Source organism: Staurois parvus, unplaced genomic scaffold (assembly GCF_062004578.1).
Source record: "Staurois parvus isolate SC_StPar_1 unplaced genomic scaffold, SC_StPar_1.0 ptg001349l, whole genome shotgun sequence".
Lineage (NCBI taxonomy): Eukaryota > Metazoa > Chordata > Amphibia > Anura > Ranidae > Staurois > Staurois parvus.
Window position 1 is genome coordinate 3,882,501 of NW_028319145.1, and position 12,572 is coordinate 3,895,072.

At 43.3% G+C, this 12,572-nt stretch overlaps 1 protein-coding gene across 2 annotated transcripts in view; it reads left to right on the forward strand.

Annotated features, from left to right (window-relative positions):
• The window catches only part of MRGBP (MRG domain binding protein), a 13,855-nt gene extending 4,262 nt beyond the window's left edge, over positions 1–9,593 (forward strand). Inside the window, exons 2-5 of one of the 2 annotated variants that reach the window (XM_089661540.1) lie at positions 5,591–5,712; positions 7,290–7,371; positions 7,583–7,657; positions 9,254–9,593. In XM_089661540.1, the coding sequence (XP_089517666.1) occupies positions 5,591–5,712; positions 7,290–7,371; positions 7,583–7,657; positions 9,254–9,447 (473 nt within the window). In that variant the 3' untranslated portion in view covers positions 9,448–9,593. The remainder of the gene's footprint in view (positions 1–5,590; positions 5,713–7,289; positions 7,372–7,582; positions 7,658–9,253) is intronic. The other variant, XM_089661541.1, reaches the window with a different exon arrangement.
• Positions 9,594–12,572: the final 2,979 nt, after the last annotated feature.

A 12,572-nucleotide genomic window follows, 5' to 3' on the forward strand; every position in this document is an offset into this window, starting at 1 on the left:
GAGGCATGGAGGAGATCAGCTATGAGGAAAGATTAGAGGAACTGAATTTATTCTCTCTTGAGAAGAGGAGATTAAGGGGGGATATGATCTCCATGTATAATACATAAGAGGGGATATGATCTCCATGTATAATACATAAGGGGGGATATGATCTCCATGTATAATACATAAGGGGGGATATGATCTCCATGTATAATACATAAGGGGGGATATGATCTCCATGTATAATACATAAGGGGGGATATGATCACCATGTATAATACATAAGGGGGGATATGATCTCCATGTATAATACATAAGGGGGGATATGATCTCCATGTATAATACATAAGGGGGGATATGATCTCCATGTATAATACATAAGGGGGATATGATCACCATGTATAATACATAAGGGGGATATGATCACCATGTTTAATACATAAGGGGGGGATATGATCACCATGTATAATACATAAGGGGGGGGATATGATCACCATGTATAATACATAAGGGGGGATATGATCACCATGTATAATACATAAGGGGGGATATGATCACCATGTATAATACATAAGGGGGGATATGATCACCATGTATAATACATAAGGGGGGATATGATCTCCATTTGTAATACATAAGAGGGGATATGATCTCCATGTGTAATACATAAGGGGGATATGATCTCCATGTGTAATACATAAGGGGGGATATGATCTCCATGTATAATACATAAGAGGGGATATGATCTCCATGTATAATACATAAGGGGGGATATGATCTCCATGTATAATACATAAGGGGGGATATGATCTCCATGTATAATACATAAGGGGGGATATGATCTCCATGTATAATACATAAGGGGGGATATGATCTCCATGTATAATACATAAGGGGGGGATATGATCACCATGTATAATACATAAGGGGGGCATATGATCTCCATGTATAATACATAAGGGGGGCATATGATCTCCATGTATAATACATAAGGGGGATATGATCTCCATGTATAATACATAAGGGGGGGATATGATCTCCATGTATAATACATAAGGGGGGGATATGATCTCCATGTATAATACATAAGGGAGGATATGATCTCCATGTATAATACATAAGGGGGGATATGATCTCCATGTATAATACATAAGGGGGGATATGATCACCATGTATAATACATAAGGGGGGATATGATCTCCATGTATAATACATAAGGGGGGATATGATCTCCATGTATAATACATAAGGGGGGATATGATCTCCATGTATAATACATAAGGGGGGATATGATCTCCATGTATAATACATAAGGGGGGATATGATCTCCATGTATAATACATAAGGGGGGATATGATCACCATGTATAATACATAAGGGGGATATGATCACCATGTATAATACATAAGGGGGATATGATCACCATGTTTAATACATAAGGGGGGGATATGATCACCATGTATAATACATAAGGGGGGATATGATCACCATGTATAATACATAAGGGGGGATATGATCACCATGTATAATACATAAGGGGGGGATATGATCACCATGTATAATACATAAGGGGGGGATATGATCACCATGTATAATACATAAGGGGGGGATATGATCACCATGTATAATACATAAGGGGGGATATGATCACCATGTATAATACATAAGGGGGATATGATCACCATGTATAATACATAAGGGGGGATATGATCACCATGTATAATACATAAGGGGGGATATGATCACCATGTATAATACATAAGGGGGGATATGATCACCATGTATAATACATAAGGGGGGATATGATCACCATGTATAATACATAAGGGGGGATATGATCTCCATGTATAATACATAAGGGGGGATATGATCTCCATGTATAATACATAAGGGGGGATATGATCTCCATGTATAATACATAAGGGGGGATATGATCTCCATGTATAATACATAAGGGGGGATATGATCTCCATGTATAATACATAAGGGGGGATATGATCTCCATGTATAATACATAAGGGGGATATGATCTCCATGTATAATACATAAGGGGGGGATATGATCACCATGTATAATACATAAGGGGGGGATATGATCACCATGTATAATACATAAGGGGGGATACGATCACCATGTATAATACATAAGGGGGGATACGATCTCCATGTATAATACATAAGGGGGGATACGATCTCCATGTATAATACATAAGGGGGGATACGATCTCCATGTATAATACATAAGGGGGGATACGATCTCCATGTATAATACATAAGGGGGGATACGATCACCATGTATAATACATCAGTGGTTCATATAGTGAACTCGGTGTAGAGTTATTCCTCCTGAGGTCATCACAGAGGACAAGGGGGCGCTCTTTACGTCTGGAAGAAAAGAAATGTAATTTCCAAACACGGAAAGGTTTCTTCACAGTGAGAGCTGTGAAAATGTGGAATAGACTCCCTCAAGGGTTGGTTTTTGCCAGCTCAGTGGATTGCTGTAGGAAAGTCCTGGATTCTTTCTTGGATACACAGAATATAACTGGATATAACATTTATAGGTAACGTTGATCCAGGGAATATCTGATTGCCTCTCGGGGGATCAGGAAGGAATTTTTTCCTTTGCAGCAGCAAATTGGATCGTGCTTTGCTGGGTTTTTTTGGCTTCCTCTGGATCAACTGTAGTGTAGAATTATAACTTTTTCTGTTTTTTTTTTTTATGGTTGAGCTGGATGGACTTTTGCTTTTTTTTCCTGCCAGACTAACTATGTATAAGGAGTGGCAACACTGCTCTGAATTCAGGAGCAGTGCAGCATTGATGTCACACAGCTTACTACATCAAGTGGAATTCTAGGCTGTTACTAATTAAACTTAAACCTGCCCCAGCCCCCCCCCTCTTTCTGGAACCTATTCTATCTATCCTGTGAAAGGAAGATGCCTATACTCACCTATTTTCAGGGCACGTTGGTCCCGTCATGTGATCTTCCCAGCGGCTGGCTTCAGGGGAGAGGAGATGCAACAACAGATGGAATGCCTGGATGGTGATGTCACTGTGTGACATCCATTGTTGGCTGTCCGTACTCTCCCCTGAAGCTCCTGCTTGGAGCCGATCACGTGACTGGACTTGAGCGCCATGAGAATAGGTAAGTATATACATCTTCCTTCTACAGAGTAGTTAGTGTACAATGTAGAAGAGGGGTGGGAGCAGGTTTAGTGGGAGTGGGGTGGGATCAGCTTAATAATAGCATGGACCTCCACTTTAAATGGGTTTCATTGGCAAGATTAATAGGTATTCGTACGACTGGCAGGGGAACTTATAGCGAACTGTAAGTGCAGATGTAATTCATTCTGCAGTGTGTTTGTGTGTGTGTGTGTGTGTGTATATATATATATCGGGCGGACTGATCATTTGGAAACTTGGGCACTGCCCGAGGGCCCGGGGTCAGTAGGGGGGCCCCATGAGATGCCCCTGGTACCTTTTTCATAGGCTTTTTTGAGTTTGGGCAAGGACACAGGGGCCCCATGATCCCCTATTGCCGGGGGGCCCCATGAGTTGTCAGTCCGCCCCTGGTATAGATATATATATATTTTATTTTTTTTACCTCTTCCTGACCGTTACGGTGCAGTCGTTCAGTTCTGGGAGGGTATCATATGACTTCCTCCCAGAAAAGCACCTCCGGTGCCCTCTGTGCTTGCTATGTTCTTGGGACACATCTGATCACATGACACGGTAAAGGGCCAATAACAGTGGCTTTTTACCACATGATCAGCTGTGTCCAATCACAACAGATCACCATGTAAATACACTTGGTGGTTATCGGCGGTACTTTCACATGATTAAACAGAAATGTGATGCGCTACCTCCTCAAATTGTAAAAACATAAGCTATAAAAGAAACATGCAGTGTCAGTCCAAAAAAAAGATTTGCAAAAATGTGAAATATCAGTCCAATCCAACATATGTTGTGCTATCATCCAGCAATTTTCAACGCTGTGCTTGAATTGTGGCCCTACACCCTGCTCACCTTGAATTTTGACCTAAAAATTATAATAGGCCAAACGCACTTTTAGAAGGACTAAGTAGCCTCCAGATTTCTGATCCGTATAGTATTCCTTCCATGTGCTATATCTTTATTGGACCTTTGGCTCCAAAACCGTGCAAAATAAACAAAAATATACCGTAGTGCAACAACGTGTTTTTGTTTTTTTAAATTACTAATTATATGCATTCGCATTAAAGAAAAAAATGTGCTCCAAAGTGTAATAATCAAATAATTGCATTTCTGCACCGTGCCGACTAAATCGTAGTGTTTCCCATCACCGAATAGGTGCACCATACACTCACCTTCTTCCTTGACCCATCAAATAGGTTATACACGCTTGGGGATACTGAACGACTTCTGCTGGTCTTTAGTAGCTCAGGGTGAAGAAGTCACATGGTCAGTGACGTAACACGTTCATTATCAGTACAGCTCCAAAAGTGCCCGTCAGTGTTGCCAGTCTGTGCTCATCAGTGCAGCCTCATCAATACAGATCAGTGAAGGAGAAAAATTACCTGTTTGCACAATTGTATAATAGAAACTAAGAAAACGTTTTCTTTTTTAATTTTCGGCCTTTTTTTGTTTGTTTAGCAAAAGATAAAGCACCCAGTGTTGATTCAATACCACCAAAAGAAAGCTCTATTTCTGTGAAAAAAAAATGATAAAAATTTCATATGGGTACAGTGTTGCATTACCACGCAATTGTCATTCAAAGTGCGACAGTGCTGAAATCTGAAAATTGGCCTGGGCAGGAAGGGGGTAAATGCGCCCGGTAGGCGAGGGGTTAAAGGGGAGTACGTAGTTTCATTTTAAACCTTTTGATAAGCATTTAAATATTTGCCCCAAATGTTATTATTATTATACAGGATTTATATTTATATATTATTATTATACAGGATTTATATTTATATATTATTATTATACAGGATTTATATATTATTATTATACAGGATTTATATATTATTATTATACAGGATTTATATATTATTATTATTATACAGGATTTATATATTATTATTATACAGGATTTATATAGCACCAACAGTTTGCTCAGCACTTTACAATATAAAGGGAGACAATACAGCAACAATACAGATCAATACAAGAGGGATAGGAGGGCCCTGATCCTTGGAGCTTACAATCTAAGAGGGAGGGGCTGGTGGTACAAAAGGTAATAACTGTGGGGGATGGACTGGTAGGAGGAATAGAAGATTCCATTATTAGCTGAAGGCAGGATAGGCTTCCCTGAAGAGAGAGGTTTTCAGAGATCGCCTAAAAGTGGGCAGAGTAGGCGATCATCTGATCGATTGTGGTAGAGAGTTCCAGAGGATGGGGGAGACTCTGGAGATGAGCATGGGAGGAGGAGACAAGGGAGGAGGAGGTCATGGGAGGAGTGGAGATGACGGTATATCTACCTTTACACAAGAGGGATAGGAGGGCCCTGATCCTGGGAGCTTACAAATGTTTCAAAATACTGGTGTAAATGTAGTGAAGGAGAGCACCAGTGAACTGATTATTGTTTGTTTGGAGTTAGCAATGCAGTAATTGTGATTTCTATGTACTGATACAGGGGTGAACAGACACTTCCACATGATCTGCATCCGGGACAAGTTCAGCCAGAACATTGGCCGTCAGATTTCATCAAAAGTCATCTGGGATCATCTCCGTACCATGTATGATATGCAGGCTTTGGTAAGTGCTTCCAACCACACCACTCCATTACCCCAGTCTATGAAGGGAATGTGACAATAAAGTCTATGGGAACCCGTGGGTACTCTGTGCTGCAGCCAAACCACTCTAAGGCTACGTTCACACAGGTGACTATAAACAACAGATTCCTGTGGAGGAATCACAAGTCTTTGAGAAGAGCTGCAGCCAGGAAGCCTGTACAGATAAATGTCTAAAAGTAATTGCATATCTAGCGATTACCTGCGGGTAGGGACAGATGATCAACCATGCATACAATTCAAATGTCCAAGGCTGATAATCTGTCCTTTAATTGCAGGTAAATGCACCATGGGCAATTACACACCAACAAACCAGCTGCCTGTCAACCTATCATTCATTTGTATAGACTTTCTGGCCAGGCGCATGATTCCTGCCGCTGGAAGCCACTGAGTTTGTAGAGTAGCAAACTATTTGTTTCCTGCATTGCTAGCACACCCAGGTGTAGGTGACATGTTGCAACAGTTAAAGGTACTATTTTAATCATTTTATATAAAATGTAAATTGACCTAGCATAGCACATAAACAATCAATAAAAGTTCATCCTAAATCATTAGGGTGAGGATGAAGGTTAGGTGTTGGCGGATGTTAAGAATACATTTTAAAGCTCAGGATAAGTTCTCAGGCAAATATGTGTTAACTCAAGGGTCAGGTTAATGTTAGGGGTTTGGTGTAACGGAACCGGACCCCGACTGTACTAGGGTATTTCCCTGTCCGAACACAGATCCACGGACACCACCGCTGACCACACAAGACACCAGTCTGTATAAACGTGGAACTCTTTATTTGAAACTCGAACTGGCTTTTTATACACTCGGGACAAATCCCCCCTCCCTGCATAATGACACAGGGTGGGGCAATCTATACTTGGCAACAAGAGACACACCAACAGACAGTCCTATCAGGAGGGCTGCTGGAAACACCCCCCCACCAAGCCAATACACAAACACATACATCCCATAATAGTTTGCTCACAATAGAACAATGGGACCACATGGCAGAAAACAATGAACAACCCATACACCAATATTAGAACATTTCACCCTGTACCCCTAACAAGCACAGGGTGACTTACACATAATAGGGATATGGGGAGCTGAGACAGGGGTCTCCCCACCCCTCCAAAGGGGGCTGTGTTCCATGGGCCCCCCACCCAAAGTGACTCCCGTCACATTTGGGCACACTTGGAATACTTGAGGTGCCAAATATCATAGTTCCATATTTATAAAGCACCTGCCAGATGATTAGTTGCGTTTATGAAACACCTTCACCAGTGTGTTCATCCAGTTCAGTCACATTTGTAGCCATTTGCCCAACATCTGGATTTCCAGGGTTGCAGTAACTGCCATATGTATGGTGCAACCAATGTTTACATCCACCGCCACCACCAATCGCTATGGTGAATTCTTTTGTTGCTGTACTCCCTATTGAACATGCTGTCTTGATGGTTTACTTGCTCTCGAAGCTTCCTTCATTTCCATTGCTGAAACATGCCAACTTTTCATCATGATTAGCCAAGTAATATTTTTGCTTTGGTTTTTCAGCATGAATCTGAGATCCTTCCTTTTCCAAACTCTGAAAAGAACTTTATACTTCCTGAAGAGATCATCCAGGAGGTGAAGGAAGGTGAGATCTTACTTTTCCTGTATCGTTATACAGTTAAAGTGTTCCTAAACCCCGGCAACAGCTGGAGGGCCGCCAGTTTGACACCCCTGCTCTAGACACTTCCCTGTTCAGTATATCACAGCTAAATAGCTCAGAAAAGGAAAGTCTTTCCTCATGGTCCGGGGAGAATTTCCCTGTTCTGTCGTTTTTGAAACCACATTTGATATTTCAGGTAAAGTAACCACAGAGGATGACGGGAAAGAAGAAGGCAAGGAAGATGTGGATGTCCATTCCATCTCTGATGAAGGTGAGAAGCATTTTCTTCACCCTGAAGAGTTGTGTTTTCCAAACTTGAAGGCGTGTTTTGTCTTAGACGTAGTACAGGAAAGGTCAGAAGAAGGAAGCTGGTCGTGTGACTTTTGTCGGGTTATGTGACTAGGCCCTCCTACTATCATGTCTGCGTTTTAAAATTGAAGTGTGGATTGCAGGTGCAGTGTGGAGTGTTTATAGCAGTGATCGGGAGAGCGATATTCGCTCTGTTATACATTGGCTTCTGGTGAGGGACCAAGAGGTTCCTGCTATCAACTGCTGAAGTAAAGCAATTTTATCTCCTCAACTGCCTTGTACCAAAAGCCTGTTATCAGAATGTTAAAGCGGAGTTCCACTCGCACTGTCGAAAAATAAGTCAGCAGCTACAAAAACTGTAGCTGCTGACTTTTAAAAAACAGCCACTTACCTGTCCCTCGGTCTCGTGGTGTTTCCCCCGCAGCCCGTTTCACCGGCCGTCCTGTATTCCAGGAGGCCGGCATCTTTAGTGTTTGCACCCGGCTGTGATAGCTTGTGGCTTCACAGCCGGGTACCCACTGCGCATGCGTGAGTAGCGCTGCGCTTCATGAATGGTCCAGTAGTCTTCTGGGACCTGTCACGTGTCCCAAAAGACTACAGGGAGGGAGGACATCTTCTGTTTCTGATCACCTACGATCAGACCGGAAGTGGGAGCGGGTACCTGTCAAATTCGGGTACCCACTCCCCCGCCCCCCAAAAGTGCCAATCCTTAATGGGGAGTGGGGGAGCAGTCCTTTTAGGAAAACAAGATGGACAGGAGCGTGGGATCTGAATAAAATACTGTGTACATTTGTGAATGAAAAACAATAGCGCACTCCCATTTGGGAAGCATTTATCCAGCATGGATCAGTAGAGAACAAAGGCACACTAGGTGTTGGCAGAGAGACATCATGGTGCCGGCTAGTGAAAACCCGCTCACACTTCTGCCCGAAGCAGTGCTCTCTGCTAACGTGCTCTCTTAGCTGAACCACCTTTCAGGTGCGGGGGCGACAACATGTTTCGAAGACAATTTCCCTTGAAACGCGTTGCCACCCCCCTCATTTGATGCACTGCTCATCTAGGAGAGCCCACGGCAGTGAGAATGCTGCTCCTAGTTGGCAGTGTGAGCGGTTTCCCGCTAGCTGGCACCATGATGTCTCTCTCATTGCCAACACATACTAAGCCTACTGTGCCTTTGTTCTCTACTGATACATGCTGGATAAATGCTTCCTAAATGTGCGTGCGCTATTGTTTTGCATTAATAAAGTTGCACCGTATCCTAACCAGATCCTGCATTCCTGTCCATCCATCTTCTTCTTTTTTTTTTTTTTTTTTTTTTTTTTTTTTTTTCCATGTCTTGAGGTGATGGGCTTGGACCTACTGGAGGAGTTTGCAGGAACCATCACACAGCCCATTGCAGATTACCACCACTGATTGACACCTGTTTTATTCCACATCTGGGCTGATAGCTCACTATTGCAACACCCATGTCCTTGTGTTTGATTTATTTGTCAGAATATTATGTACAGCCTACATATCTCTGTCACTATAGTTGCTTCAAATCTTTGCTTTTTCGCAGCTTTTACTAACTCTTCTAACACTTCAGCAAAGAGCGTGGACAAAGCTAGCACCAAGGAGAAGGAAAGAACTTTGTCCGAATCGGGCTCCAAAGAGCCTGGTGACAAGAGGAAGAGGAACCGTCAGACGGAGAAAGTCGTCAATGCCAGCAGTAATCCTTCTAGTCCCAATGCCAACAAGAGGAGGCGAACGTAGGCGGCAGACTGTCACAGAGTAGTAGGCATTTTATACTACAGCAATACAACTGCACACCCGTTAATCCTGTTATTTAATGTTTTTAATCTTTTTTAAAGTATTTGTATTTAAAGTAAAAAAAAAAAAAAAAAACTTTAAAAATCTCATGTTGCTTCTGTTTTTCTTTTGGTAAGAAAACAATCTAGATAAGTTTCCTGTATAAGTGCCCATTCACACCAGAACGGGGTGTAGGAAACTTGCGTTTCGTATGTGTCTCCTGCACCGTGTTCAAAACTCACTGCAGTTGAAGTCTGCAGCCTGTTTTAATAATGACACCCCAAACGCAGGGCACAACTGCTGTGTGTTTGCCTGCACCAGATCGCATTGTACAGAAGTACCATGCCATCCAGTTGCAGTGAGTTTCAATAGTAGTGTATGCTGTACTCTTGGTGTGGTGCAGTTTCAGCCCATTCAAAACAAGTGAGCTGATATCGCACTGCATGGAACTGCATGTAAATCGCACAGGGACGCACAGCAAGTTCCTAAGCATTTCCTGGTGTGAACCTGCCCTAAAGGTGCAAGTGGCATTTTTTGGACCTGTAAACATTCACAACCGGTCTGATTTACTGGAGAGACCAGTTTACTTTTGTGAAAGGAGAAAGCTGGATGTGTTGCTTTTGTGACACTTCACACACTGATCTTTGTTTCACAAATATAGAAAAGCCATCTTTTATTTGCACACGCTATAATAGTGGTGGTCAGTTTGAAAATTTATAGAGGCTTTCAAGTGTGGCCCCTGACACTTCCAAAGGGCTGCACCAAACCAACGCATTTTGCAGCTCAATGCCCAAAAACGTTGGCCTTTCTTTTGCTGTGTATCACAATTCACACTGAAGAAGTTGGAGTACAGTATCCCCCAGAGTTGGTGTCAGTGAGTGCAATAACAACCTCCAGCATTAGTGTCCGTGAGTGCAATAACAACCTCCAGCATTAGTGTCAGCGAACATACTGATAACCCCCAGCATTGACATCACTAGAGGCAATGATAACCCCCCAGCATTGGCATCAGTGGAGGCAATGATAACCCCCCCCCAGCATTGGCATCAGTGGAGGCAATGATAACCCCCCCCAGCATTGGCATCAGTGGAGGCAATGATAACCCCCCCCAGCATTGGCATCAGTGGAGGCAATGATAACCCCCCCAGCATTGGCATCAGTGGAGGCAATGATAACCCTCCCAGCATTGGCATCAGTGGAGGCAATGATAATCCCCTCAGCATTGGCATCAGTGGAGGCAATGATAACCCCCCCCCCCCCAGCATTGGCATCAGTGGAGGCAATGATAATCCCCCCAGCATTGGCATCAGGGGAGGCAATGACAACCCCCCCCCCAGCATTGGCATTAGGGGAGGCAATGACAACCCCCCCCAGCATTGGCATTAGGGGAGGCAATGACAACCCCCCCAGCATTGGCATCAGGGGAGGCAATGACAACCCCCCTCCAGCATTGGCATCAGTGGAGGCAATGATAATCCCCCCAGCATTGGCATCAGTGGAGGCAATGATAACCCCCCCAGCATTGGAATCAGTGGAGGCAATGATAACTCCCCCAGCATTGGAATCTGTGGAGACAATGATAACCCCCCAGCATTAGAATCAGTGAAGGCAATGATAACCCCCCCAGCACTGGCATCAGTGGAGGCAATAATAACCCCCCTCAGCATTGGCATCAGTGGAGGCAACGATAACCCCCCATGCACGCTCCTTCGTCAGGTCGATTGCCATCTTGGAAACCCAGTCCATGCTGTGACGCCATCAGAGTGAGCCTCCCTGCTACTTTCCGAGCCCTGGACACCACCTTAGCGGCGGGGATACACCCAGAGTGCGGCTTAGGACATTCTGCTCCTCTGGACCTCCTTTCCTAATGACATGCCTATTTACTACTTACTCTTGTGAGTGCATTTATTAAATCAGCCGGTTTTTAAAACCTTCTACATTAGAGTGGCACCGCTGTCTCTCTTCTCTTCCTGCATATAGGAGTATCTACAAGCTCTTACAGCCAGATGCCTCCTCCTACAAGCCCACATACCCACAAGCCTTCCATTAAAGATGCCTTAGTAATTACCACAGCTGTTTCATCTGAGGGAAATCCTGAAAACATGACCTGTTGGGGGTCCATGAGGACTGGAGTTGAGAAACACTGCACTAACCTAACCACCCATGGTCCATCGACCTCCATTCCTCATGACATCCCTATTTACTACTTACTCTTGTGAGTGCATTTCATTATTAAATCTGTCGGTTTTTAAAACCTTCTACACTTAGAGTGGTGCTGCTGTCTCTCTTCTCTACAAGGTTTTAAGATCATCTCTGGTGATCCTACCATGAAGGTCCTTGTTCAGGTACTTCCTGTCCTAGTATGACCATTGTTTCAGATGTGTTCTCCTGTGCTGTCGCTCTGTAACATGCATCTCTGGTGGAGACATAAAGTGGTTGTACGGGCATAGTGTGCCGTTGTCACCGTAGGAAGCCAGTCCAGAGCAATGGTGTGCAGCTGAAGCAAGTACTGGAACTATCTGAAAGAGGCTGGAAGGAGATCAGCTGTACTGAGATGCAATAAAGGATGAAAATTAGTAATTTATGCAAAGGAAAATAAATGCAATACGCAAAGCTTAAGCAAGTTAAATGTCATCACATTATTGTTAGATCTACTATCAGAAACTGTTAGAGAATACCCAATGCATAACTTGCAGCAGGATCCTGAAATTCCAGATCTTAAAAGTTACCATTTTTCTGTTTTCAAACAAAATGTAACAAGCTCACGGGTTCGCCCTGGCAGGGGCTAAGCTAAGCAGGGCTGTTTAGTTATTAGTTCCCCAATGTACAGAAGTCAGGATTGGTTTTCACATAGCCTTTATTGTGGCTGTTGGCTTGCTTTGGCTAGCTGTGGGCTAGCCCCGCTCCTTGTGGGCTGTAGTATTGGGTCGGCTTTGGCCTGAGGGGAGCTTCGAATAATTTTCTTTTTACTCCGGCGATCTGTGTGAGTTATATATTTGTTTCGTTTTTTTGTAATTTGACTATTTGTGAAAATTCTATGTAATTTTCTTAGCACCTTCCTCTCTCTCTTCTTTTATGCGTATTTAGGC